This window comes from Ictidomys tridecemlineatus, chromosome 5, assembly GCF_052094955.1.
Source record: "Ictidomys tridecemlineatus isolate mIctTri1 chromosome 5, mIctTri1.hap1, whole genome shotgun sequence".
NCBI lineage: Eukaryota > Metazoa > Chordata > Mammalia > Rodentia > Sciuridae > Ictidomys > Ictidomys tridecemlineatus.
In genome coordinates, this window is record NC_135481.1 from 13,266,953 (window position 1) to 13,294,859 (window position 27,907).

At 34.2% G+C, this 27,907-nt stretch overlaps 1 protein-coding gene across 9 annotated transcripts in view; it reads left to right on the plus strand.

Annotated features, from left to right (window-relative positions):
* Positions 1–27,659, plus strand: part of Uaca (uveal autoantigen with coiled-coil domains and ankyrin repeats) — a 99,259-nt gene extending 71,600 nt beyond the window's left edge. For all 9 annotated transcript variants that reach the window (XM_005316740.5, XM_040274115.2, XM_078049360.1 and 6 more), the window contains 11 exons: positions 702–739; positions 3,915–3,983; positions 5,203–5,310; positions 9,029–9,061; positions 9,483–9,581; positions 13,595–13,631; positions 14,459–14,511; positions 16,460–19,186; positions 20,682–20,834; positions 23,122–23,187; positions 26,077–27,659. In XM_005316740.5, coding sequence (XP_005316797.1) covers positions 702–739; positions 3,915–3,983; positions 5,203–5,310; positions 9,029–9,061; positions 9,483–9,581; positions 13,595–13,631; positions 14,459–14,511; positions 16,460–19,186; positions 20,682–20,834; positions 23,122–23,187; positions 26,077–26,148 — 3,455 coding nt within the window. In that variant the 3' untranslated portion in view covers positions 26,149–27,659. The remainder of the gene's footprint in view (positions 1–701; positions 740–3,914; positions 3,984–5,202; positions 5,311–9,028; positions 9,062–9,482; positions 9,582–13,594; positions 13,632–14,458; positions 14,512–16,459; positions 19,187–20,681; positions 20,835–23,121; positions 23,188–26,076) is intronic.
* The last annotated feature ends 248 nt before the right edge of the window (positions 27,660–27,907 follow it).

The following is a 27,907-nucleotide window of genomic DNA, read 5'->3' on the forward strand; positions in this document are numbered from 1 at the left end:
ACCAAGTGTTTTTCTATTTATGAAAGAAAAATTGGAAAATGCAAAAGAGCACAGTGAATAAAGTTAGACACTCATCCTGCCACTGAGAAGCCTCTGTAGATATTTTGAAGCATAGCTGTCCAGTCTTTTCCTTATCTATAAAATTGAGGTCACCTATAACACTGAGTTGTAGCTTACTTTTTTATGTAACATATTTTGAAGACTTTTTCTTTTTTCTATTTTTTCCTCATATTTTTAGTATAATTTTTATTAATGCATAGGATTCCATTTACTTAAATTAAGGCAATTAATTAAGACAATTTTCTGTTGGTGGTATCTAAGTTATATCTGTTTTTTCACTGGTTTGTCCTTATGTGTTTTGGGCATATGTTTATTTATTATTCCCTTGAGATCAGTTCCTAGAAATTGAATCACTAGGCTTTAGGATATGTACATTATGGCTTTCGAGATAGTTTAACAAGTTGATGTTTCAGTTATCTAAATATTGTCATATAAAAAAACCTTTGTTAATTTGGTTAGCAAAAATGTTATTTTATTGTTGTTTTAAGCATGAATTTAAGAATTAAAACTAAAAAGTAGTAAGCTGTAGAGGAAACTTTAAGATTTATTTAGTTAATATTGACTGAGTGGTATAGTTAAGGAATGCATATGTACCCATAATACTCTGCTGTTTCACTGTTTTTCTCTCTTTAAATCTTTAGGGAGAGAACTTTGGAAGAAAGGACCATCTCTGCAACAGGTAGATCTTAATTTTAATTTTTAAAAATTGTAGGTATTGTGCAATTTAAGTAAAGTACTTAATAAAGCTGGTCAATGATTATACACAACTCATTGTGAATTTAAGTGCATGCTTTCTATCTCCCTAGTTTATCATGCCCATGTAGAATGTAGTATTAAGGTCATAAGATCCTATTATATTAAGATAATATCACTTAGCCTGGTAATGGATCGTAATCACAATGAGTGTATCCAGTGGGGAAAAAATAGCCTCCTGGTTGGGTCATTTGGTTTCATGTATGTGGTGATATCACACCTCACTGAAATTATTTAATGATGAATTTTAGCCTGGCAGATCATAGGCAATTTCCCCCTATCTTCTCTCAACAACAGAGCCAATCTGTACTGATTTGGGAAAATTCTTTTAGTGCAGTAAGAACTGAAGAAAACAGTTAAGAACTGATTATCTATTGTGATTTCAATATCACTGTTAATATAGAGTATTTTCTATTTCTAAAAGTCTTTTTTCTATGTATACTCAATTGAGGACTTTAAAAAATAGCACATGGAACAATTCATACTTTATACTAACCACTTAACAAATCACAGTTTAACCCTGGTTTTATGTCCTGGTTTGAGTAAATGTCTTGTGTTTTCCTCTCATCTTTTTGAGTTGAAGTGGGGTGGTTGACAGCACTCTGGCTGCAGAGCTAGTGTAGGCAGCTTTCCTCTTCTGCTGGCTGTTCCCTTCCAGGCTTTCAGCTTTTCTCTAGTGAGAGGAACCTGGGCACTTCCAAACCCTGAAGAAAAAGTAATCAGGTACCTTCTGAGCAATTCTATTCATCATTCTGCACCATTATCTCTACCTCTCACCTCAATCTGAAAGCTGTATTAAAGCTTGTTCTCCTTTTCAATCCATCAGAATGAAGTAACATGTTCATACATGGGTCATGTCTGTTGATACTTTCTTTTTCATCAACCTTCTCCCTGTTTCTCAGATAATTTAAGTAGGAGTCGAGTGAGATAAAAAGTATTCTCTTGTGTTTATACCAGCCATCCCACAGAAGAGAAAAATGAGTTCTGAAATGTACAGATATTTAAAATAAAGAATTATTGAATATTTACATGGGAATAGTACTCTGCTCAGTACTATAAGGATTTCTGAGTGAATACAAGGAGTTAATTTTCTACTAGGAGCAGTAAGAGTAATGACTCCTAATTCCTGTTTCCAGTATTTATTGAATATCCTTATAGACTATCTACTATAAATAGGATCTGTTTTTGTACAAGCCATGCAGTCCCTATTATCAAGAAACCTGTAATATAGTTGTAAAAGGAAGACTTAGTTGTTTGTTCAACAAACACCTACAGTGTGCCAGTCACTGTTCTAAGTGTCAGGATATTGCCAGGTGCCAAGTTGTTGCCCTCATGCAGCTACCAGGTTATTGAGAGAGAAAAACAATAAAAAAATGACTAATTGCATCAGAGCAGATGCTACGAAGGAAACAGTATTAAAGGATGAAGATGGAGAGAGTGGGGGCTCCAGAGAAGTTCACAGGCTGAGGGGGAGGCAAGTTCCAACCCTTGATGAGGGAGTGTGTTTCACCCACCTGTGGGACAGTAGAAGCTCAGGTTGGCAGAAGTGCTGTGTACAAGATGGAGGGGGCAGAAGGAGAGAGTGGTAAAATAACCAGGTGCTGTGTTAACAAGAACTTGGGGTGGTAAAGACTTCAAGTATGTCTTCTGAAGACCAACAGCTTGCGGAAGGCTTATATCAGCCATTAGTTGTGCCTGGGTCACTGCCTCTTGGAGCTGGAAGTGCAAGGAACTTTCTCTACTTGTTGCTAAGAAGGCCTTGTCAGGAAGCTGGGTCTTCGTGGGTGGAGTTGACTTAGTTTGTCTGAGCGGGGTGGGTTAAGGAGTGGAGGAAATAGGTGAGGATTCTGAGAGGAAGGCTGGGAATGAGGGCTTTATGATGAGCCGGGAGCCATAGTGGACACCTGTAGTCCCAGGCAGGAGGATTGACTGAGTCTGGGCAACACAGTGATTTCGAGAATCTGAGATTGGTCTGGGCAACACAGTGACCCGTGTCTCAAAAACAATAAAAAAATAAGAGTGATAGGATGAAGTGAGCTGTTAATAAATGTCAAATGCCTCTTGAGGAACAGTCCTCTAGTAGGATGAATGAAACTAGAAACATATTTTGGAAATTGTGGCTACAGAATATCTTTTTAAAGGGACCTGTCCCCGAATTCTAGATCCGAACTCAATATAATGGTAGTTGAATAAATTGATTAAACAAACAAGTAATATAAAACATGAAAAATTATCTAGAGGAATTAAAGCAGTCTTTTTTTAACTTTAAGAGTGATGTTTCTAAATTGGTTATTATGCAGATTTAAAGACCAATTGGATTTTTTAAAAAGGAGGTTATTTGTTCCCTTGCTTAATCATTGTGCTCTGTTTTTGTTAAAGCAAATCTCTAAACTGGAATAAAGTTCCAAAGCTGTAAGTGTTAAAAAAATGGAACATATACCCAACAGAGTTATTTAGAGATCTTTTATATATCCAAGTCAGTGTCTCTTCTTAACACCGCATCTTGATACTTTGTTTTAGCAGTCCTCAGAAAAGGAAATAATCTCCATATTTCAAACTTAATGTGGTTTCCTCTTCCTCTCCATTTAAAAAAAAATTTTTTTTAGTTGTAGTTGGACACAATACCTTTATTTTATTTATTTTTATGTGGTGCTGAGGATCGAACCCAGCGTCTTGCACTTGCTAGGCGAATGCTGTACTGCTGAGCCCCAGCCCCAGCCCTTCCCCTCCATTTTTTAAAAACTAAATTCTTCTATGAAGTGGTATATGATGTTTTATAAAAGCACAACATTCATATTATATCTAGTAAAAAATTTTCCTTTTTAAATTTTGTGAGTTTAGCTAAAATAAATCCTTAATAAGTTTTAAAAATTGGTAGTGTTTTAAAGTATACTTTGATTTATTTAAAGCCTCTATCCTTAAAGATGCTTTCCATTTAGGGGTTTTTAAGTGGAAATACTGCCATCTTGTGTTATACACAGTAAAATTTAATGTTGAATGAACTGAAAGTCGCTGGTTGGGTGTATTGACTATTGAGGAAAATATTACTGTTCCATATTCTTATACTTGTTAATTTGTCTTTTCTTAATGTTTTACCCAAGCGAAATTTGACACACATGCAAGATGAAATAAACATAAAGTCAAATCAGAGGGAGCATCAAAACATTCAGGTACAAAGAAAAAAATTAATATCTTACTTTTAAAAGAATTTCAGTGTTGTATATAGTGGGATGGGGGAAGTGAGAACAGAGACACAGGTGAAATGAATGGGGAAAGTAAAGGAAGTTTGTTGTGGTTGGGATATTTTCTTACTCTTCTTCAAAAATTGACTTTTGTTATGAGTGTTTGAGTCTGTATTAAGTAACTCAAGTATATAACAGAAGTATAGTATAGAATACATTGTTTTGATTACACTAGAAAATCAAATGACTTAGCAATTTTATGTAACTCTTTTTGATTTTCGTGTCTTTTATAAACCATACTATTTATGTTCATGTTGTAAAATTAATTGCGGTAATAAAAGTAATGGTAATATAAAAAAATAAAATCTAAACTTTAAAAATTTTTTATTTTTATGAAGAAAAATAATTTTGTTAAACTAACTACACAGTGCCTTTTTATGTTGGTCAAAGTTTTCCAGAGTAATTATTAAGTGGATTATGTTGAGGAAAGAACTCATACTTAGTTTATTACTGGAACATCATTAAATTATAAGTTAAATAGCTGCTTTCAATATAATAAAAGCATTTTATTTGGGTTTCTAGGTAGTGTTGAGAAAGTAGACTGTGGACTTAAGTAGGAATCTTTCATATTTTATCAGAGTTGTGAAATGATTAGTTTAACAGAAGCATTAGAATTCTTCATAAACTTTGGAGTTTTTTTTTTTGTTGTTGTTGTTCCAGGGATTGAACCCAGAGGAGTTTAACCACTGAGTCACATCACCCCCCACTCCCAGTTTTTTTTTTTTTTTAAGTCTTATTTAGAGACAGGGTCTCACTGTATTTCCTAAGGCCTTGCTAAGTTCCTGAGGCTGTCTTTGAACTCGAAATCCTCCTGCACTCCTAGGATTACAGGTGTGCACCACTGTACACAGCAACTTGGGAATTCTTAAGCAAAAGTTAAAGTGGCATATTCTGCCATGTTCTGTTTCCAAGTGTTGCTTTTATTTTTTATTTGTTGAAATCAAATTGATTAGTTACTCTCTTTAATATACTTATATTTATTATCATTGGACAGTAATTTTATTACTCATTTTTAGATTTTGAGTAACATTGTCATTGAAATTATATCATTTGTACTTAAAGCTGTTTTATATATATGTATATCTGTGATATCAAACTGCTTTTTAAATTTATTTTATAAAAATTTTTATCTGTTTTCTCTTTTAAGGATCTGGAGATTGAAAATGAAGATTTGAAAGAGCGGTTAAGAAAAATTCAGCAAGAACAAAGGATACTATTGGATAAAGTCAATGGTTTACAATTACAGTTGAATGAGGTAAATAATCTGCACAGTATTTTTAAAAATCTGAAAACTGTTTTAGTACCTACAATTATCAATAAGATATTGTTACCTGTCATTTCAGGTCACAATGCTAAAGGAGGTAAAATCAAGTCATTGTCCTGAGGACAGTTGTATCTTGCTAGAGGCCAAACCCTTTCCTTAAAGCTTCTAATGTAAAAATATAAAGTAATGCAACCCAGTTGATAAGTAAGGGCATGTGAGGGACATTCAGAGGAGAAAGGAGAGAGCTGTGAGCTGCTGCTTCTAAGGTGGTACTTCCTGCAAGAAGATGGTATTTTGACTGAATTTTGTAGCAAGCAAGAAGGAACAAAGGGATGTTCCAGAGAGTGCTATTATGAACAAAGTCACAGAAACAGTGATCTATATTATCTATTGTGTAAAAGTTGAAAATGCAAGAAATATCTATAAGCTATTATTTTTTAGAGAAAATATGAAATCCAGGATAATCATTTCACTCTTTAAATGCATATTTTATCATGTGTATGACTTGTCACAGGTGCCATCTTGTGTGATATTTTTATTTTAAGAGTGGGAACTAAACCCATGATTGGGATAGCTGTCCTTTTGGTTCTAATTTTCCTCATTATTTTAATATATTTCTATCTCTTTTAGATTTTCCTAAAATGGAATGTATCCAAAAGCAAATTCACTATCTTAACTGGAAATTAGTCATTCCTTTTTTTTTTTTTTTTTTTATTCTAAGAGCCCTACTGACTGGTTTTGGTATCTGCACTAACCTTAGAATCATCTCTGAGTCCCCTTTCCTACTGCCTCTCCCCACTACATTGATTTAATTGCCCTGAGGATAGTCACTGAGATAAAAATTGTGACAGGCAATCCATTTTCTAAAAAATAAAGACATTTTCAGATCTGAAAAAAAAAAATTGTGACAGGCTAAACTCAAGATTGGTTACACTTAAAGACTGAGTTTTGATTTATAGATAGTGTAAAGTATGCATCCAGATGTAGAACACAGATAAAAAATACATAAAAATTGATAAGTCCAATTAAAATAAAATGGAGATAATTATTGATAATTTTCAAGAATTGAAACTAGGTGATTGTGTACTTTGAGTACCAAGAGGGAACAAAAATATAGATACAACTAAATATTACATTGTAGAACTATATACCATTAGATTTAAAGAGAAGATCTTAAAAGTGGTTAAAAAGGAAATACAATGTAATTTATATTGACAAAAAGAAAAACCATTAATACCATCAAAATGCTAGCAAAAATGAGCTTCAGCCTAGACTTTTGTTTTCAAGCTCTCATTCAAGAATGAGGGCAGAGTGAAGACATTTTCAGATTTCTGAAGACTAAGAGAATATGCCACACATAGGTCTTCAATAAAATGATCATTAAAGAATGTACTTCTTCATCAAGAAAGGTAAAGTAAGAGGAAAGTTGTGGGATATAAGAAACACAGATGAGTCCGGAAATTGATAAATTATGTTGGTAAGATTAATTTTTCATTATAAAAATTAAATACTAACTTTGGTAGGGATAACTTCTTAGGTAAGGCAACAATTAGAATACATGCACATTCTTCCATTCACATCTCCACTGAAAGGAGAGTTAAGGGACATTTCAAAAGCATCTCTCAGGACAGGTATAATAGAAACAGATATCATAGTAACAAAATATTGAATCTGGAAATCAGATTAATGAACAATAAATTATTAGATTTGAGAAATTTGAATCTAAGGCCAGCAGTGGGGAAAGTGGAATGATTTATAATTCATAACCTCTAAAAAGCTTAGGAGTTGGTAGTGTCAGCTATCTCTGGATTTAGGAATGAAAGCTGAATGAGTAGTTAAAATTCTGTTTAAAGAAAAAAAAAACAGGTTCCTAAATACCTGACTCTTTTCATTCAGTTCTAACTGCTCCTCTTTATTCTTCTCAATAGAAGAATATCTGAACTGAGGACACCAAGTGTAGCCAAAGGTGGGTGCACCGTAAGAAACACACTAGGTTAAGTAATGGTTGGCATTCTTAGTGCTAAGATCCTGTTGCTCTGCAAGTGAGACCTTTACAGCCAGCAGGAGATTGGAAGTCTTCTCAAAGGAATCTTTCCAGCCCAAGGAGGAAACACTTTAAAATGCTGAAATGAAGGGTTCCTTACCTAGCTGGCCCCATCATACTGTCTTGCAGTACAACCCTTAGTTATACACAGGCGTAGACCTTTCAGTCAGCTCTTAAAGTCTTCACTTTCGAACACGAGCAAAAATCAAGGTGCTGCATATCTATGAGCTGTGGAAGGTAGAGATTTAACACACAGGAGAATGTAAGAAATGGTTTGTGCAGGAAAGGAAGTTTTAAAAACAAAACCTTAAAACTGACTACTCTTGATATTTTCAGTGACACAAGAAAATATCTCATCTAAAAGGGGAATATTCTGATATTAAAAAAAAAAGTGAATCTGGGAAAATGCCCTGCAAATATAGAAAAAAGATAAAGACTTGTCAACTAGAAAAAAGTAGAAAGATTGGAAAACAAACATAGTCCAGCATCTAAGTAATAGGTGTTCCAGAAAGAGATAGCAGAGGGGAGAAAATCATCAAAAAGGTAACTAAAGAAAATTTCCCAGAAATGAAAGACATGCTTTTCCACATAGAGAGGACCCACCGTTGATGAAACTAGCAATTGTTGTGAAGCTTCAGAGAATTGAGGACGAAGAAGATCCTACAAACAACTGTCTCCCCCCACTCCCTAAAAGAGTCAGGTAGCATGTTCAAGGATCAGAAATCAAAATGACTCTGAATCTCACTGTAACATTGAAAATTGGAAGACAGTAGAGGATACCTTCAGAATTTTGAAGAAAATAAATTTCATGCTAAAATTCTATCGCCAGTCAAATACTCAATCAAACAAGAGGATAAAATAAAGATAATTTCATATACACAAGGTATATTAGGTGTTTATTCATGTGTAATGTGTTACCCTCAAACTTAGAAGCTTTAAGAGCAGGGTTGGTTCTGGCTCCAGGTTCCTCAGGTTGAAGTCAGGCAGTCAACCAAGCTGCAGTATCTGAAGGGCTAAAGGATCTGCTCTGAAGCTGACTGACGTGATGCTTGTTAAAGGGTCCTCATTCCTTGCTATGAGAACTTCCCATAGGACAACTCATGACATAGTAGCTTTTAACAGAAAAATAAATTAGCAATTTTGATTTAGCATATAAAATTAATCCTGAACTTTAGAATTATAGAAGATATACATTCCTTTACTATAAATATAGAAAGATAGTGGTACAGATGATTATTTTATTGTCCTCTAAATAATACTTAAAGTATTGAAAATGGACTTATATTTGTGTGTATGTGACATTTTACAATAAGGAAGCTCATACCAAAAAAGGCCATTATCAATAATTTAGGTGTATGATAATAGCAAAAGATTGAACTATAGTAGAGGCCAGGGGATTGAAGAAGCAGCTGTAGGCAGAAGATATGAGGAGGAAGAGCAGATAGGACTTGGGAAGTTTCTTTAGACTTAAATCAAAAAAGTGCTTCTGAAGTCGGTAAGAAGAATGAACTACACCAGATATGGTAGCACTTACCATTTTCTTCTCACATCCTTGTCTCCAATCTTAAAGGCATTTACCAGTCTTTTAAAAATATATTTGCCACTCTCTTATCTTTTGAGATAAACTTTCAAGAATTAAAATACATTTCTTTTTCTTAAATTTAGGAAGTAATGGTTGCTGATGATCTGGAAAGTGAGGTAGGATGCTAAATTTTATTTTAAACATATAAAGTGTTTTGTAAATTTGAAGATAATATTGTAGTAAAGGTTTAAGTCCTAAATTGAAATGAAAAACAAGATTCTATTTCTAGTTATTGCTTAAAGGGAAAGAAAAACCTATGTGCGACTTAAAATTGTTTTGAATATTGTTTTCTGTGAAACTTATCATGACATGATGAAAAATTCTAAACATTATAAAGGATGAACATACTAAGATTTAAATAACAGAGATTTGAATTTTTTATATTTGTATATATTGCATGATTTATTAGCATATTTATGTTATTAATTCTACTAATAAATTCCACCAGGTTAGAGAATTCATTAACTCCAGTTCTCAAAGGAATTCCTATTTCATGCACAGGGTGATTTTACTCTGTATTTATTCCTTGCTTTTCAGAGAGAAAAGCTGAAGTCCCTCTTGGCAGCTAAAGAAAAGCAACATGAAGAAAGCTTAAGAACTATTGAGACTCTGAAAAATAGATTTAAATATCTTGAGGTATAGAAAACTTATTCATTTCCTATAATTCATAGTAGGTAGTAGTAGTAAGGGGCTTGGCATCAGACTTGAATTTGGGTTATAACTCTTTGTTATAGTGTGACCTCAGGATTTTGTTTAAAATCTCTGAGTTTTTTGCCTCTTTGGAAAAATTAGGACTATCTTGCCTTTCTTCAGAGAGTTGTAACGGTTAGGTGAGGTCATTACAGTTGACTAGCATGCTGTTGACACTTAGCTCCAGTCCAGATTCTTTTCCCCAACCTTCTTAGTTGTTTATTTGTACCTTTTCAAAACTTCATGTTTTTACCTGTAAATTTTCAGTGATTATAGTGGCAAGATTAATAAAGAATCATATAAATGAAAAGCAGTATGACCAGGGTTGTCTCAGGAAGAACTGTGTGCATATGGTCTAATTAGAACATCTTGGTGAGAATGGTATATTAATAAAGCTGACATCACATACTCACCATTGGTTGAATCAGTTAGTTTTTAGTTTCTTCAAGGTCCTATTTTTAACTTTTTTTGAAATAAAATAGACATTTTAAAAGTACACACTTAAAGTGTGCAAGTTAATAAATTTTCAATTTAAACACATCCAGATCAAGAAACAGAATGTTATCAGCACTTAAAGCCTCTCTCACACTTGCTTCTTGTCATTCCTTGCTCTTGCTACATTAAGGGGAACCTCTCTTCAACTTTTAACTGTAATGCCATATTATATTTTGTATAATGTCATTCATCATTAGGGATTGCTGAAAAAAGTGGCTGATTGAGAATGAATCTTATTCTTACTGGGAAATATAATTCCACGATACTTTAAAAGTGTGTTTTAATTCACTTGTGCTGCTCTAACAAAGTGCCCAAGACTGGGTACTTTATAAAGAACAAAAGTTTATTTCTCACATTTATGAAGACTGGAAAATCCCAGATCAAGGTGCCCTCATTTGCTTCTGGTGAGGGCCTCCTGGCTGCATCCTCATGTGGTGGAAGTATATGAAACTGTGTTCTCCTTTGGCAGAAGGTGAAAGGGCAAAAAGAGGGCTAAGCTAGTTCCTGGTATCTCTTCTATAAGGCACTAATTCATTCATGAAGGCAAAGCCCTTGTGACTTAATCACTTTCCAAAAGGCTCCACCTCTGGTACCACCTAAGTTAAGTTTCAGCATATTTTGAGGGACATGCAGAGTAAATTGTTTTCTTTGTAAATAAAGAAATATGTGTGCAGCTATGAAAAAAGAATGTAAAGCATGGATGACTTTCACAGATGTAATGTTGCAGGAAAGCAATCTGACACAAAGAGTACATACTGCACAGTTCTGTTTCTATGAAATCTAAAAGCAGATAAACAGATCAGTGTTGTTGGATATTTAATAGAGGCCACCCTTTGGTGAAGGGGTTATAGGCCAGAGTAGTGCATGAAGAAGCTCCTGGGCTGCTGTACATACTCTGTATCTTGACGTGGGTTGTGATTACACAGAGTATATGTGGGCAGAAATTATTATAGTGGGCACTTAATGCTGGTGTACTCAGGCAGCTGAGTTAGGCCTTCATACATTTTTAAAAATAGAACAAAAGTGTTTTATTTATGGCTACATTCTAGAGAGTGTTCAGAAACAGTTCTATAAGCTAAAACATAAGAATAATCTAACTGTAGGGATTTCTTTCCACATTTGAAAGGTTATGAAATCTAGTCGTATTTGAAGAATCTTCTTTTTAAGGTTGTGAAATCTAGTCATAGTCAACATTTTCATAGAACAAATCCTATTCTGCTTTGTGCAGTGTATGTGCGTTAATGAGCACATCAACCCTGTGTGATATGTTTTATTATCTGCACTTTATAAGTGAGGAAGCTGAAGAGCAGAGTGGTTTTACCCAGTGAGGGACTTCACAAATAGGAAGTAGCAGAGCCGAAACTTGAACCCAGGTATCTTAACTCACATGCTAGTTTTGCACTTAGAATAGCTTGAATGAGAAAATACAGGTGTATAAACAGGGCCTTTGAAGTAATCATCAAAGTCTGGCACCTGTAATTTGGGTACTGTTTTTACCTTACTTTTCTTCTACTCTGCATGTCTCAGGAATAAGTTGTTTTCTGTAGAGAAACTCTAGTTTGTCAGGTTTGTAACTTTCAATAAGGTCATAATAATCTGTAGAAAAGTAACTTATTTTTCTTATCACAAAACCAATATGCATTTTTAAATTAGAAAATATAGTCAAACTAAAAGCAGAAAATAGAGACACCTATCATCTTTGTGCTTTTAGTACCTGACCAATATCTTGTTTTTCACATACTCATTTAACAGCTTGAGTCATATTGTACATTCCATTTTGTAACCCTTCTTTCAATACAATGGGGCTAGTTTTCTTAGTTGTTACATATTAATTTTGATTAATTTTCATGCTAGGAATGATTTTTTTTTACTTTCAAGAAGAAAATTACAGGACCTATTTATATGTGACCCAGTATTTATGAAAGCAGCCATTAAAATCTAAGAATAAAATAAATAAAATAAAAACTTTCAATAAAATCAGGCTTTCATGTTCATGATTTTTGCATCTATGGATTAAATAAACTGCAGATTGAAAATATTTTTAAAATTGCATCTTTACTGAACACATACTATTTTCTAATTAATATTAGAAATATTAATTAATATTCCTAAATAACAACTATTTCCATAGCATTTTTCTTGTGTTAGGTATTGTAAGTAATATAGAGATGATTTAAATTATATGGAAGATATGGATAGAAGTCAAATGCACATACTGTACCATTTTCTATAAGAGACTTGAGCATCTATAGATTTTGGCATCTGTGGGGTCCTGGAACCAATCCTCATGGACACCAAGGAACAACTTAAATATCCATTACTGTATCATCTCACATGTTTAAAAACTTCTTAAACTACCAATAGCATTACTGTGAGTTATGTGTAATACTAAATATGAAGGTATTTCCCTTACATTTATAGAAAAAATACATGGAAATATGAATATTTTAAGTATAATTTTATAATCCATGCATTTGTTTTCATTTGAGAAATAAAGATAACAAAACCAAATTAAGGTTTTTTTAAACTCCTTGTGTGCATAACCTCGATCCCTTATATCCACATACAAGCCTATTTAGGTTTTTACAAACTCTGATATTAAATATTGCATGGAATGAAGAACTTAAGTAAGCTTAGAGAGATTTTTCACACATTTAGAGCATTAAGGTTTAATGGAGGTGGCATTAATTTAGCTATGAAACTCTAGACTTTTTATCATAGTAACTTAATGTAAGAGTTTGATGAGTAGCTTTTGCTACTAATACTCCCAGAACTTCATCTGCATACACTTATTCTTGAAGTGTGATACTTTAGTTTATATATTAGATTCTTTGTATTTTCCTTACTTGGGAAAAGGAGCAAACCAAGGGTATTTTAATTCACAGTATCTGAAGTGTTTATTGTGTTCCTTTTCCTAACTGATACATTGACAGGTTTATTACTACCTTTGTGTGTAGGTCTTTGCCACAGTTTCATTTCTGCTCTTTGTCTCCTTTTGCTTTCAAAAGTAATCAATATTCTATAAATTCCAAAGGAAGGGATTACACAAATATTTCATAGTCACTGAGGTAGGGTTTCTGCTCCCAACAGTGGTAAAGTAAAATGAGTCCTGGATGCAAATGGGATACTTCTTTCCTTTTGAGATAAAGCAGGGGCAAACACTAGATATTGAAAGTTGTTTCAGTTTATTTGGGGCTCACTTTTTTTTTTTCTATAGAGCAATAAAGTTTTTCCTTGAAACACTTAGCTGCTTTTAAATGCTTAGTGAAGTTGTTTATTCCCAGCTGATCTGTCTAATTGTTAGTGCTGTGTCTTTTTGTGGGATCAAATAGAATAATACTCAGGAGAAAAAAGGAATGTAAAAAATGTGGTTTTAATGACTGGATCATTTAGAGCTAAACTAGAACTTTCAAGAAAATGAAGCAGCATTCAGAAAGTGTTTTAATTTATGCTTCTGATTTCAGAGTGATCATTTAGGATCAGGAAGTCATTTCAGTAACCGTGAGTATAAAAATATTGGCTTTGTTATTATGGTTCTCCCAGTTCAAGCGAAAAAGAATATTTATACCTATTTATTTGTCTGATTGTACATAATACTCCTGCTCTTAAATTTTTTACACCTACCTGTGTGTTACACTTCAGTAAGTAGAATAGGAAGAGGTTCAGATGAATGCCATGACCTCTACCATAAACTCTGAGAGTCACTGAGGCCCTGTTTTCCTTTGCCACCTGTAGTTTTAAATTGTACATTATATGAATTACCACATTTGCCTTTTTGATCAGTAGACATTTTTCTTGTGATAGTTGGCTTTTTCATGGAAATAAAAAAAAACACAGTTTTTTGATTTGGAGAAATCAATCTCAATTCAGATAAGCATTTTGTAATTACAAGTTTCATAAATAATTACTTATTTATTATTTTAGGACTGTACATAGTCTTCACTTCATTTACTCTTCAGTTTTACACTTTCTCTAAAAAATCTATTTTTTCTTCCTAGTGAGTATTAAACTCTTCACTCAGTATAATGATAATACATATCCTATGAATCTCAGAGAACATATTTTTATTTTGACTGTATATTTTATACTAATTATGTAGCCTATTTAACCATCTTTCATATTTCTAAAAAACAGCTTACTATAGACCTTATATAATTCCTTTATATTTAGTAGAAATAATAAGAAAAATAGATATTTTAGAACAAGAATAATTTTGTTGTACTTCCTGCTTCTTTTGATGGGATAATAAGTGAGAGAGTGATACTAAATGAATATTTAGCCTACTTTGGTGTAGATATTTAAGGTGCCATTTATTTGGATTTATTTAGGAAAAGAAGATGTGCTTCTTAAACAAGGTCAAATGTATATGACAGATTCACAGGTAATATTGTTTCTTTTATTTAAAAAAAGTTTTAAGAAAATATTTGTATCTTTAAAAAAAGAAAAAACAGTCCTATGTATATATTTATTAAATCTGCATGCATTAAGTAAAGATTTCATTATCAAAGTTGATCTTGTTTTCTTGAGTTTAATCAAAACAGAGATTGCTGTTTGTGGTGTCCTCTAGAGTGTTTGTGGTAGTATTGGCTTAAACAAGATTTGAATTACAGTTTCATTGTCTTTGTTAATGAGCCTCTGTTATTATTAGCAGTTAACGCTTCACATTTTCCCATGGAAGGGTGAAAACAGATATGAGTAATTTTGAAATAAATTGTTTTGGCTTTGAAATGTATCCTTTCAATTAAATATACAGTCTATGTTTTGGAAATTCACCTCTAAGTAAAGCAAGCTTCCAAGAGTTAGAGTATTGGCTTTTTTTCTTACTACTTATTTATGTATCTGCTTCAGGTCCTTATTTTCTAGTACGTTTAAGGTTTGTATTTCTAGCACCTTCTATAGCCTGTAGAACTGATGTATATTTGGACTGTAAAGGCTTTTATATACCTTCTTTTGTGTAGTCAGAGTGAGTAGACCTAGGTAAAGTGTAAGGCCTCTTTAAGGTGGGAAATTCTAAGCATCTAAGTGGAAGGAATGGTTATCAACTTACCAGTATTTAAGATTAGGTAAGTATGTGATTTTAATAAAATAGGCATATAAGTTGTGAAGCTGTGTGTGTAATTTTGGGGGCAATTAAAATAGCTATAAGTCTAAAGATAATTGATAAATTAAAGGATAATTTGGCAGCAGATCCAGGCTAGGAAATTATTCCATGTTGTCAATTTTCTTTCTCTTGTTTCAGAAGAAGACAGTTTTCATTTAACTGCCCATTAAAATAATAGGATGTGCTCATGACATGTGGCTTTTATCAATGAATTAGTACTTGTAAAGAGCCTTTATTGTAATAGGCTATATTGAGAAAATAAAAATAGCTAAATTTAGTCCTTCATGATTGCATGTTCTGGTATTTGAACTATTTCACTCAGAAGTTTAATTATACTTCCTCTTTTTGTCAGCACTTAAGAGAGGGAACAAGGTACCCTTCAAATTTTATATGACTATTATGTGCTATATTCTAATTTATTTTCCTAAGAAAACTTGATTCCTTTTTGTGAGTTGACATTCTTTTGACAGCTCTTATACTAGCTGGGTTTATTTTGGTGGTATTTTTAAAATTTAAAGAACATTATTTCAGAGTTAACAGTAAGGGTACTCAGAAGTCACATGTCTTATTAGAAGTTAAATAATATGTAAGCCAAGCACTGTGGCTTATACCTCTAATTCTATCAACTCAGAAAACTGAGATAGGAGGATGATGAGTTTAAGGCTATCCTTATCAACTTAATGAGGCCCTAAGCAACTTAACAAGACCATGTCTCAAAATAAAAAATAAATACATAAAAAGGGCTGGAGATGCAGTTCAGTGGTTAAGTACCTCTGGGTTCAACCCTCAAGTACCCCCCTCCAGCCAAAAAAAACCCAGCAGCTGCTAAATAATATGTAATTCTTAGTACATCATATATCATAAAACATAGAGGTAAATATTTTTTGATAAAATTGATATTTTTGTTTTATAGGTAGGAATTATGAATGGGGAAAGAAAGAGAAAATAGAGCCCAGAGACCACAGCTATTTTTCTTTCTTGTTCTGCCAGAAATAGATTCAAGCATACAGAACTCCCAAAATATTTTGAGTATGTTAAAAAAAATCATATTCAAAACTGCTTTTCTTGCCGTATAAATCAGTGATGTGATTTTTAGTCCTCAACATACCTACTTACTCTGAAAAACCCTTTGACTCCTGATGATGTGCAACCTTTTCTACAGTTTGGCAAATAAGAAGTCTTTGTCTTCTTTAGACTTTTGTGATTGATGCCTTGTTTTCCTTTTCAGTGTACTTCCCCAGGTATGCCAGCTCATATGCAAAGCAGATCTATGTTAAGACCACTGGAGCTATCTTTACCCAGTCAAACCTCATACTCTGAAAATGAAATTTTAAAGAAAGAGTTAGAAGCAATGCGAACCTTCTGTGATTCAGCAAAGCAAGATCGACTCAAGCTCCAAAATGAACTGGCTCACAAAGTGGCAGAATGCAAAGCCTTAGCATTAGAATGTGAAAGGGTCAAGGAGGACTCAGATGAACAGATAAAGCAATTAGAAGATGCATTAAAAGATGTGCAGAAGAGAATGTACGAGTCAGAAGGTAAAGTGAAACAAATGCAGACCCATTTTCTTGCCCTTAAAGAGCACCTAACCAGTGAAGCAGCCACAGGGAATCACAGAGTAATGGAAGAACTGAAGGATCAGCTGAAAGACATGAAAGCAAAATATGAAGGCGCATCTGCAGAAGTGGGAAAGTTAAGAAACCAAATCAAACAAAATGAGATGTTAGTAGAACAGTTTAAGAGGGATGAAGGTAGGTTGATAGAAGAAAATAAGCGATTGCAGAAGGAATTTAGTATGTGTGAAATGGAACGAGAGAAGAAAGGAAGAAAGGTCATGGAGATGGAATGCCAGTTAAAAGAATTGTTAGCAAAGGTGGCCCTTTCCATTCCAACAGAAAAATTTGAAAACATGAAGAGCTTATTATCAAATGAAGTGAGTGAGAAAGCAAAAAAACTGGCAGAGATGGAAAGAGAATATGAAAAATCACTTAGCGAAATTAGACAGCTGAAGAGAGAACTTGAGAATATTAAGGCCAAGTTCGCCCAACACGTGAGACCAGAGGAACATGAGCAGCTCAAGAGCAGGTTAGAACAAAAGTCAGGAGAGCTTGGAAAGAAGATCACTGAGCTAACACTGAAAAACCAGGCACTACAAAAGGAAGTTGAAAAAGTTTCTCTGGATAAGAAGCTCCTCAACCAGCAAGTACATAATCTAACAATTGAAATGAAAAATCATTATGTTCCTTTAAAGGTAAGTGAAGAAATGAAAAAGTCACATGAAATAAATATTGATGATTTGAATAAAAAGCTTTCAGATGTAACACAAAAATATACAGAGAAGAAGTTGGAGACGGAGAAATTGCTGATGGAAAATGACAGATTAAGTAAGAATGTTAGCCACCTGGAAACTGTGTTTATACCTCCTGAGAAACATGAAAAAGAGATAATGGCTCTGAAATCCAATATTGTTGAACTTAAAAAACATCAATCTGAACTTAATAAAAAATGTGGTGAAGACCAAGAGAAAATTCATGCACTCATGTCTGAAAACACGAGTTTGAAAAAGACTCTGAGTAGCCAGTATGTACCAGCCAAAACCCACGAAGAGATTAAGACTGCCTTGAATAACTCTTTAGATAAAACTAACAGAGAATTATTTGATGTGAAGAAAAGCTTTGAAGGTATAAATCAAGAATTCATAAAAATAAAGGATGAGAATGAAATTTTAAAAAGAAACCTGGAAAACACTCAGAATCAAATAAAAGCTGAGTACATCAGCCTGGAAGAACATGAGGGAAAGATGCGTGTTATGAGCCAGAGCCTAAAGAAGGAGCAGGATGCTAATGCTGCGATCCTGACCAAGTACAACCAAGGCCAGGAAGAGATTGTTACACTGCATGCTGAAATTAAAGCCCAGAAGAAGGAACTTGATACAATACAAGAATGCATCAAGCTAAAATATGCCCCAATTATCAGCTTTGAAGAGTGTGAGCGAAAATTCAAAGTGACAGAGAAAGAACTAAAAGAACAGCTATTAGAGCAGACACAGAAGTGTACTGTCAGAGAAGAAGAGGCCAAAAAAAGCAAGCTAGAGAATGACAAATTAAAGAAGGAGATTTTCGCCCTTCAGAAAGAGTTAAAGGATAAGAGTGCTCTAATGGTGAATTCCCGTGAAACCGAAAGAGCATTAAGCAGAAAAACAGAAGAGCTAAACAAAGAGTTAAAAGACCTGTCACAGAAATACACTGAAGTAAAGAAGGAGAAAGAGAAGCTCATGGAAGAAAATGCCAGACAGGGTTCGGAGATCCTTGCAGCACAAAATCTTTTGCAAAAACAGCATGTTCCATTGGAACAGGTTGAGGCTCTGAAAAAGTCTCTTAATGGCACAATTGAGAATTTAAAGGAAGAACTGAAGACTAAGCAAAGGTGTTTTGAGAAAGAGCAACAGACGGTGACCAAACTGCATCAGCTGTTGGAGAATCAAAAGAACTCTTCAGTACCCCTAGTGGAGCATTTGCAGATTAAGGAAGCATTTGAGAAAGAGGTTGGAATCATGAAAATTAGCTTGAGAAAAAAGGAAGAAGAAAGCCAAAACAAAACTGAAGAAGTCTCTAAACTCCAGACCGAGGTTCAGAACACTAAACAAGCATTAAAGAAATTAGAGACAAGAGAGGTAGTTGATTTGTCTAAATATAAAGCAACAAAAAGTGATTTGGAGACTCAGATTTCCAATTTAAATGAAAAACTGGCCAATCTCAATAGAAAGTATGATGAAGTATGTGAAGAGGTTTTGCATGCCAAAAAGAAGAAAGATGAAAAGGATTTAGTACATTTCAGCATTGAGCAAGAAATCAAGGATCAGAAGGAACGATGTGATAAGTCCTTAACAACAATCACAGAGTTACAGAGAAGAATTCAAGAATCTGCTAAACAAATTGAAGCAAAAGATAATAAGGTAGGCACAGTATAGTCTGTGTGGCTATTCACTGAAAACCCCAGAGCAGGACGGCCAGAGTAGAATGGGATTTTTTACCATAGAATTCCACAGACAAGCTGACAAAGTTATTAAATAAGTACCCCCTTTTTGTTATGACTATTGATGTGCAGAAGATCCTGAATTGAAAAAAAAAACACAAAAATCAAAAGCATTTTTCCTAATATTCCTTGGATAGTACATCCAAGAGTTGAAAAAATACTGTGATTCACTGGCTTCCTAGAGGAATAGTCAGAATTCAGTGGGGCCAGTATGTAGTGCCCCTCCTTTCTTATTGAGTTGAATACTGTACATTCTTTAGCCCCTTATTCTCCTTCCTAAAGCCTATCCTGTCCACTCTAGGCTTCAGTAAAGGGTTCATCTTCTAGAACGCATATTTTGTTTTGGCTTTTCCATGCATTTAAAACATTTGTATTACTGCATTAGAATTGTGTGACTGATCTTTCCAACCAGCTTTGAAGAGCAGGGTTTATAACTTAATTTTCTTTCTCTTTCAATCTCATGGTACAATTTACAGAATAGGTATTCAACAATATTTTGAAACTGGTAGTCATATAATTTCTGCTGTGGACATGAGATGAAGATTGACTACAGTTTTATCTAATCAACAAGTCATTATTAAGTGTCTTATATGGCAGCTGTTAGGAACTATCGATGAGTAAAAGCAGATTCAGACCCAGCACTCCTCACTAGAGAGGTATAAGTACAAATTCTGGCACATCTTTCCATATAATTCAGAATGTAAATTCTCTAACTTTGTTTGGAAGGTGGTTATGAATATGATAGCATATAGTTTAATAGTACATGTTGTCATTTATTGAGCATGTACTAGGTATATATTTATGACCTCATTGATTTTCTTGACTATGAAAGGTTTTTCACCTTTTAAGGCTCAGAAAAATAAAGGAAATTAGCTAAACTTTCCACATCGAGTCTGACTTCAAAGTCTGTGCTCTTTCCACTTCTCTAAAGAGCCTCCCTATTTTTTCTTTCTTTCTTTACACAAAGTAGTCTTAATAATACAACTTCCGTAAAGAACAGGGTACACAAATTAATTTTAGAAATACATGAGCTGTGTTCTTTTACTTTTTACACTTTGTCAGATGGAGAGCCTCTCTTTCTATTTTAAACATTGCCTGGAAGATAGTTTCTGTACCCTCATAGATCCTTTTTTATTATTTGAAATCAAGACAAAGTTCATTCTTAATCTTAGGATGTGTTATATTCTTTAATTTGATACTTTCCTAAGAAATTTACTGAGAGGAATTAAATCAAAGAAATGCAAATAATATGTTGTATATATTGTTGATAATGATCTTTGCAATATTTCTACCTCATTTTTCTGGCAAAAAAAGAATAAATGTTTCAAGGATTGATTTCTGTACAAAGATGTTTGTTATAAAGAATAAGTAAATGATATGCGTTTCTACCATGACTTTTTTCTCTTTTTCAAAAGATAACTGAATTGCTTAATGATGTAGAAAGACTAAAACAGGCGCTCAATGGCCTTTCCCAACTCACATACACAAGTGGCAGCCCCACCAAGAGGCAGAGCCAGCTGATTGACACTCTTCAGCACCAAGTGAAGGCCCTGCAGCAGCAGCTGGCTGTGAGTACCAGACATACAGGCCTTGGCTGGCAGCTGTCTGTCTTAGTTTGTGTGTAAGGCTTTTCTGGAGAGCAAATGGATTTGTAGCTGTGTTCACATCTAAGAATGTAATCATTTTTGCCCCAAATTACCTCTGTTGGGGGCATAATAATATCATTTATTTAGTGCCTAATATATGCCAGGCACTATCTTAAATACTTTACTTATTTTAAATATAAAGTTTGTCTTTATAAGTATTCTTCAAACAGATTTTATTCCCACTGTTTGATTCTTAAGAAAACAAAGATTAAAATACTTCATGTTTGGGATCATAGAGCTGGAATTTAAACTTGGGATGACCAGTTTCCAATCTAGCATTTCTCATGCAGTGTGTGCTCTAAAATATTGGTCTACTAACCTAAGGGAGATTTTCATTATCTTCTATCCTTCCGAACAAAAATAGGAATTCCTATGCTTTTATGCTTTATAACTTTAAAGAAGGTATCTGGATTTAGAAGTCCTTAAAGATGGGAGCTCTGGTGTTAGTCCTGCAACTCAAAAGTGAGTGGCATGGAACATTCCCTTTAATCTTTGGCTTCCACATCCATAAAATAGGATGAGAAGCCCATTTTTAATTTTTTTTTTTTTTGAGACAGGGTCTCACTAAGTTGTCTGAGGCTTTGCTCAGTTGCTGAGGCTGGCTTTGAACTTGTGATTCTCCTGCCTCATTGCATCCAGCTTGTTCACATTTTTAATTGAGCTAGTACACATTGAATGCAAAGTAAAGCATGACCTAGTCAAATGCAAATTGTTGGCAATGTTTTTCTATTCTGTAGGATTTGGTTATGAATTGGTTTTGAATAGAAAGAAGTTATTGCTCATAATTTAGATCTGAAATGTCCCCCAGAGGTGCATGTGTTAAAGACAGTCCCCAGCTCCATGCTTTTGGGAGATGGTGAAGACTTTAATAGATGAGGCCTAGTGGGAGGTCTTCCAGTTATCAGGAGTGTGTCCTTGAAGGGGATACTGGGACCCCCACCCTGTCCCTTCCTCTCTGTCCTGCTATGAGGTAAAGAGTTTGTTCCCTCGTGCATGCCCTACTATAATGTGTATGCCTCACAATAGGGCCTGAAGCAGTGGGGTCTTCCAACCTCTAAATGAGAAATGTCAGATCCAGAATTAGGAATGTAATACCAGATTCTGAAGGACAGGGTTCTGTCTTCATCTATTTGTGTTGCTATAACTCTAAATAACAGACCGGATAATGTTTAATGAACAGTAATGGTCTGTGGTTTTGGAAGTTGGGAAGTCCAAGGTCAAGAGGTTGCTGCAGATGAGGGCCTTCTTGTTGTGTAAAAGCGGGGCAGAAGGCACCATGTGTGGGTGAAACTCATTCTTCATCAGGACCCCACTCTAGTAATCCAACTCTGTGATAGTGACATTAGTCCATGAATGAGGGTAGAGTCCTCATGATCTAATCACCTCTGAGAATTCCCCACTCTTCACACTGTTGCATTAAGAATTAAGTTTCTAACACAGAAATTTCGGGGGACACATTCAAAGCATCCTTGTTTCCCAGGAAGGAATAATTACTGGTGGAGTGGGAGCCTGCTTCAAGAAGAGAGTATTTGGCCTGAACTTAGAAAATAGATGGTGTTTGGTAGGCATAAGGAAAATAGAGGGTCTTCTAGGAAAAGGAAATAGGGTGAAGAGCCATGAAGAAGGAGTGTAAGATGGCATGGCCCAGCGCAATTGAAAAAACAGACAAACAAAAAAATGCCTTGCCTGAATCTTGAAGCTAATATATGAAGCCAAATTGTGGAGGACTTTAGGAACCAAGCTGATGAGTCATTTTATACATAAAGAACTGCCACTCGGAGTGTTTGAACTAAAAGGAGGTGAGGTAAGAGCTACCTCAGTCTTGGAAGCATGGTAGGGAACCCAGGTTGGTGACAGGGAGATAAAATGAGAATTTTGCCAATAATCCAAAGCACAAGTTGATAAGTGTCTGACAAGTTCATGTAGTATATGTAAACCAAGACAGTAAATTCATGTTACCTAGGATAAGTGGTATTGCTTTCATGAGAGTATTCTCGCACATTCATTAGAGAAGTTTATCTTCTTTCACGTTGTGGAATTCAGTGTCTGGTAGGTCCCAGGTGGTTTGTTCTAAGAAGAGTAGCAGAAGTCCTTTGATAGGTTGCTATTTTGTAGCATCAGGCCGGAGGAGAGCATTGTCACAAGCCTCCACATGTTTGGAAATGTAAATACTGATATTCTGATATGTCCCATCTTTCCATATTTCTAGGATGCCGACAGACAGCACCAAGAAGTAATCGCAATTTATCGGACACACCTCCTTAGTGCTGCACAGGTGAAGAACTATTGCTTTGTTAGAAAGGGTATTGTTTGAGAGAAAATTAGCTTTTATTTTCAAGTAAATTCATGTAAAAGTAATTGATGTTTAAAGTAGCTGTGTCCCATATGCTTATTTAAAAATAATTGTGTTTCTTTTAATCATGGCTTGCATATCTCCCAGAAAAATTTACAAAGCTATATGGCAACACAACAACTTAAATTTAGTGTTGTCTCCATCTGCTTGTCACTCATTTTTTAGACAGTTTGGCAACATATGATGGCAGAGCACATTAATAGTGTTGCTAGCTGGAGATAAAGCCTTGACATCCACACGTGGCTGTCAGCTGAAAGAGGAGAGTGGAAAGGGCTTCATATGTTTCTTGGTAGCTTAGGAGTATTTCTTTGAAATGTAGAAAATACTAGAGAAGTATGAAGAGGACAAAGAGGGCATTCGTAGAATAGTGATAAGTAAAGAAAACTTGGTCTATTAAGAGATTATCATATTTATTGAGCCTTAAATTTATTGAAGCATAAGCTTACAAATTTTCTTCTTTAGGGTTATATTGAGAACACTGTTTCTTTTTAGATCATATTAAGGAAATACTTAGCATATTAAAATATATTCTTAATGCTCTGTATGAGCAGCATCTCCAAAACTGCACGAGCAGCATCTCTAAAATTCTCAGAATAGATTTCTCAGGAAGATGTGTGTACTACAAGAGACAAATGTTAGAGTGACAAGTGAGATACTAGGAATTATTTGGATTTGAAGGGTGTTAGGGCACACTGTTAAAATTTTTTAAAAGGTGGGGGGAATGAGTGTTGAGAGGAAATTTCAAATGAAGACCACTTTTAAAAAGAGAACTAGATAAAATAATAAAAAGAGAAGTCCTTTATAATATCAAATTCCTAAAATCAAAAGTCCTACTGTTTCTGTAGGTGGAAGGGGAGCCGCTGAAAAAGAATGAACGGTCTAATAAAAAAAGGCATCCGTACTGCCATCTTTTGAGTAGATGGAGGATAACCTGAGATTTCAAAGTTTATTGTAGTTATTAGAAAAACTGTATGTGGACACCTGAATGGGAAGTTTAGAGGGGAATGGTAGAAGAGCATAGAAAATCTGTGTTAGAGAGGATGTGAAGCACACTGGTTTTGGCCAAAGGAGGAGGAGCTTGCTCTCACTGAAAGATGCAACAAACTAACAAGCCTTTCCACTTAATATAACCTACATTTCTGAAATTTGAGATTATTTTCTACTGAGTCCTAATGAAACATAACAAAAGCAATTGGCATTTGAAATAGTCTTGCCTTCTGGCATCATAAAGTTAACTAAGAATTCAGTTTAGTCAACTGTGGCTAATGTTTTAAATTTAAGCATCCTGCTGTTATAAAAACAGATTTCAGAAGCAAAACTTTATATTAATAGAAGTGTTGTGCTGAAACCTATTCAAGTATTTCAACAATGAAAAAAGAAAAAAAGAAGTAGAAGATTGTTGAAAACCCACCATATTGACTCATTTAATGAAGTCTCTTTCTACTTTTTAAAATCTCTCCTCCCCTCCCTCCTTCTCTTCCTGATTCTTTCTCTTCCTTTTCTTTCTTTCTTCTTTTTCCTTTTCTTTTCTTTAGTACTGGAATTGAACCCCGGGTTCTCTATCACTTTATTACAATCTCAGCTTTTTTTTCTCCCTCTTTATTTTTTGAGACAAAGTGTGTTATTTGATCATTCTGCCTCAGCTTCTAATAGCTGCAATTACAGGCATGTACTAGCACACCTGGATAAAGTGTTTCTTTTAAAATACAAATCACATCAGGCATACACCTGTAATTCCAGCTACTTGGGAGGCTAAAGCAGGAGGATCTCAAGTTCTGGACCAGCTTCCAGAATAACCCAGAAAGATCCTGTCTCAAAAAGGATTGAGGATGTAGCTCAGTGGTATAGCACTCCTAGGTTCAATCCCCAGTACTTCCCACCTGCACTCTCCCCCTGACCCCCCAAAAAAGGTCACTTTGCATGTACAATGATGGTCAACCTACTCAGTAACAGGGGAGATACAAATGAACAAAGGGCATTGTTTTTTTTTTTTAATCTGTGGGATTGGTACATATTAAAAGATGACAACCCATAGTGTTGGCCATAATGTGAGGGAAATAGGCATTTATATCCTGTATGGATGGAAGTATAAATTGTTATAATCTCCATAAGAGGGAACTTTTGTAGTACTTCACAAAATTAAAATATGAATCAGCTCTTCAACCCAGAAATTTCTTTCGATATTTGTCTGTAAAGGTTGGAAATACATTTAAAGTATTTTCATCTTTAGGGGAATAGGTAAAGAAATTTAATACAAAGAGAAATTATACAAATATTAACTAAGTAGCTCTAGTGAAAGATGTCTATTACACTAAGTAAAAAAGCAAGCTGTAAAGTGATATTTATTTTCTGATCACATTTCATATGAAAACTATAATGTGAGTATTATTTCCCCTCAATTATTTAGAAAATTTAAAAAGGAAAAAAATCCTCAGCAGTGGCAGCAGCAGCAGCAACAACAACAACAATAACACAAATATGTAGTTGACTTTGTTCATTTGAACCTTAAGCTACCCAACCATTTAAAGCCATTATTAAAAAAGAGTGAGAAGCTTGTCCATTTGTTTTCTGTAATAGATGTTAAAATCAACTAGTGCATACTACTTATTGACTTTTTAAAAATTTTCACAATAGAGCTGTTCTTTCTTTTCCATTATTTCCTGTGGCCTATCACAGTGGTGAGGGTTAGCATGGTTTAGCATGGTGAGGTTTAGCATGTGGTCAGTCACAACCTCTTGGGCCCTGAGATAAAGGCTTTGACTTTCGATATCTATGTAAACAATGATGACATGAAACGTTTCTTTCTCTCAGGGTCACATGGATGAAGATGTTCAGGCGGCCTTACTACAGATCATTCAGATGCGCCAGGGGCTTGTGTGCTAGCATTAGCACTGAGCAGCCCCAGTCTGACTTCTCCTCCTGGTGCTGAGCATTCTGTGTGCAACTCTGACTCTTCTGGGCCTGACTCTGCTACTGGAATTAAAATAAAATATATTTTGTTCCGTTAATAGGGTTTTTTTTAATTAGATGAGTATGTTACTGAGTTTTTCAATATCAAGTTAAATCTTGTATTCTATATATGTTTTTACAGTTTGCAAACCACATAACACTTTGCCTTGGACTAACTACATATCTTTGAGCTACTTAAAATGTGAGCCATCTGAGTGGTTCCATATGAAGAGGGGTTAGGCAGGAATATTTGTTTAAAGATTTATTTAAGAGAAATTAATTTGTTTGGTGACTACTTTTAAGTGTATCAAAAAGATCTTTTAGTTGATCCTGAGCCTCATGTAATTTTAAGGCATGCATAGTAACTTGGCTGGCCAAGTTCTATCTTTATTGAGATAACTTAATGAGAGACTAACTTCTTTTGGAGGTACAGTATTTTTCTTATGCTAATAATTTTTATGCCTTTTAAAGTAAATTTCTTTTCATAAATGTTTTGTAGTGCTAAGTTACATTTAGATTAAACACAGGGGTAAAATATTTCAGGAATTTATAATAAAGTTCCTACATAATCTTTACAATGATGTCTTAATTTTTTTTTTAACCTGTGGTGCCTTTTGTTACCACAGTATTTGGAGAAAAATGATATGCTAGATTTTAAAGTGTCAAAAAATTTATAGACTTTTTTTGAGCAGTTACTTTGACATTTGCTGCTGTATCATATAAAGCACTCATTATACATGCATCCTCGAGATGTTTCATACTTATAGGAAAATTATATTAATGACATTAATAATGTGAAATACAAAATTAGTATTAGAGAATTGATTTTCAAAGACATTTTAAGTTAGACAAAAGTGCAATAACACAGTAAATAATGAAATAGGACATGTTTTTAGTAAATGATATAACCATTTTTATTGATTACATCTCATTAAGGAAAAGTTTATATATTATTTTTATTAATATTTTATTTACCATTCAGACCAAAAATTTAGCAAATAGCTGAACAAAGTGATCATTTTGGCTTTTCTTTAATTGCAAAATGTGCCTTAGCAAAGTCTTTCACTATCCTGAACCAGATATGTTTATCCCATCTCTACATAATGGGGAAAAAGGACCATCAGAGTAGCTTCTCAAACCAAAGAATAAGCCACTGTATTTCTTCAGTATAGAAACAATGGTGAAAAATCAGAATTGGATTTATTTTTAATTCTCTAGGTAAACACATAATTTACATAAGCAATATCTGATTTCTTTAATTATATACATTGATGTCTTTTATCCTGAGTTCTGTTTAGTAACTTTTAGGTCACCATTGAAGCTCAACAGTGGAGCAAAGTTCTAGACTGAATACTTGAATTCAGTGTTGTATTTTTCTTAATAGGGCGGGAAGGGAACTTTATGTGCATTTTGTCTTCAACCATCAATAAAATATTTTCTGTAGAGTATTGTTTTGAACCCACTCCTTATAAAAATTTGGAACTAGTTCATTTCCAATCTTTGAATATTTGGAGTAGAAAATGAGGTCAAAATTCAGAATGGTAATCATTTTCAGTTAGCTGTCTAGAATCCTTTTAAGCTAATCCTGTTGTCTCACCTTTTGATATGAAAGGCAGAGATTGCATTTATAACACTGATAACTAAAGCCTTTTATTTAGTAAACAAGTAGGACATAGATAATGGATAGTGCTAA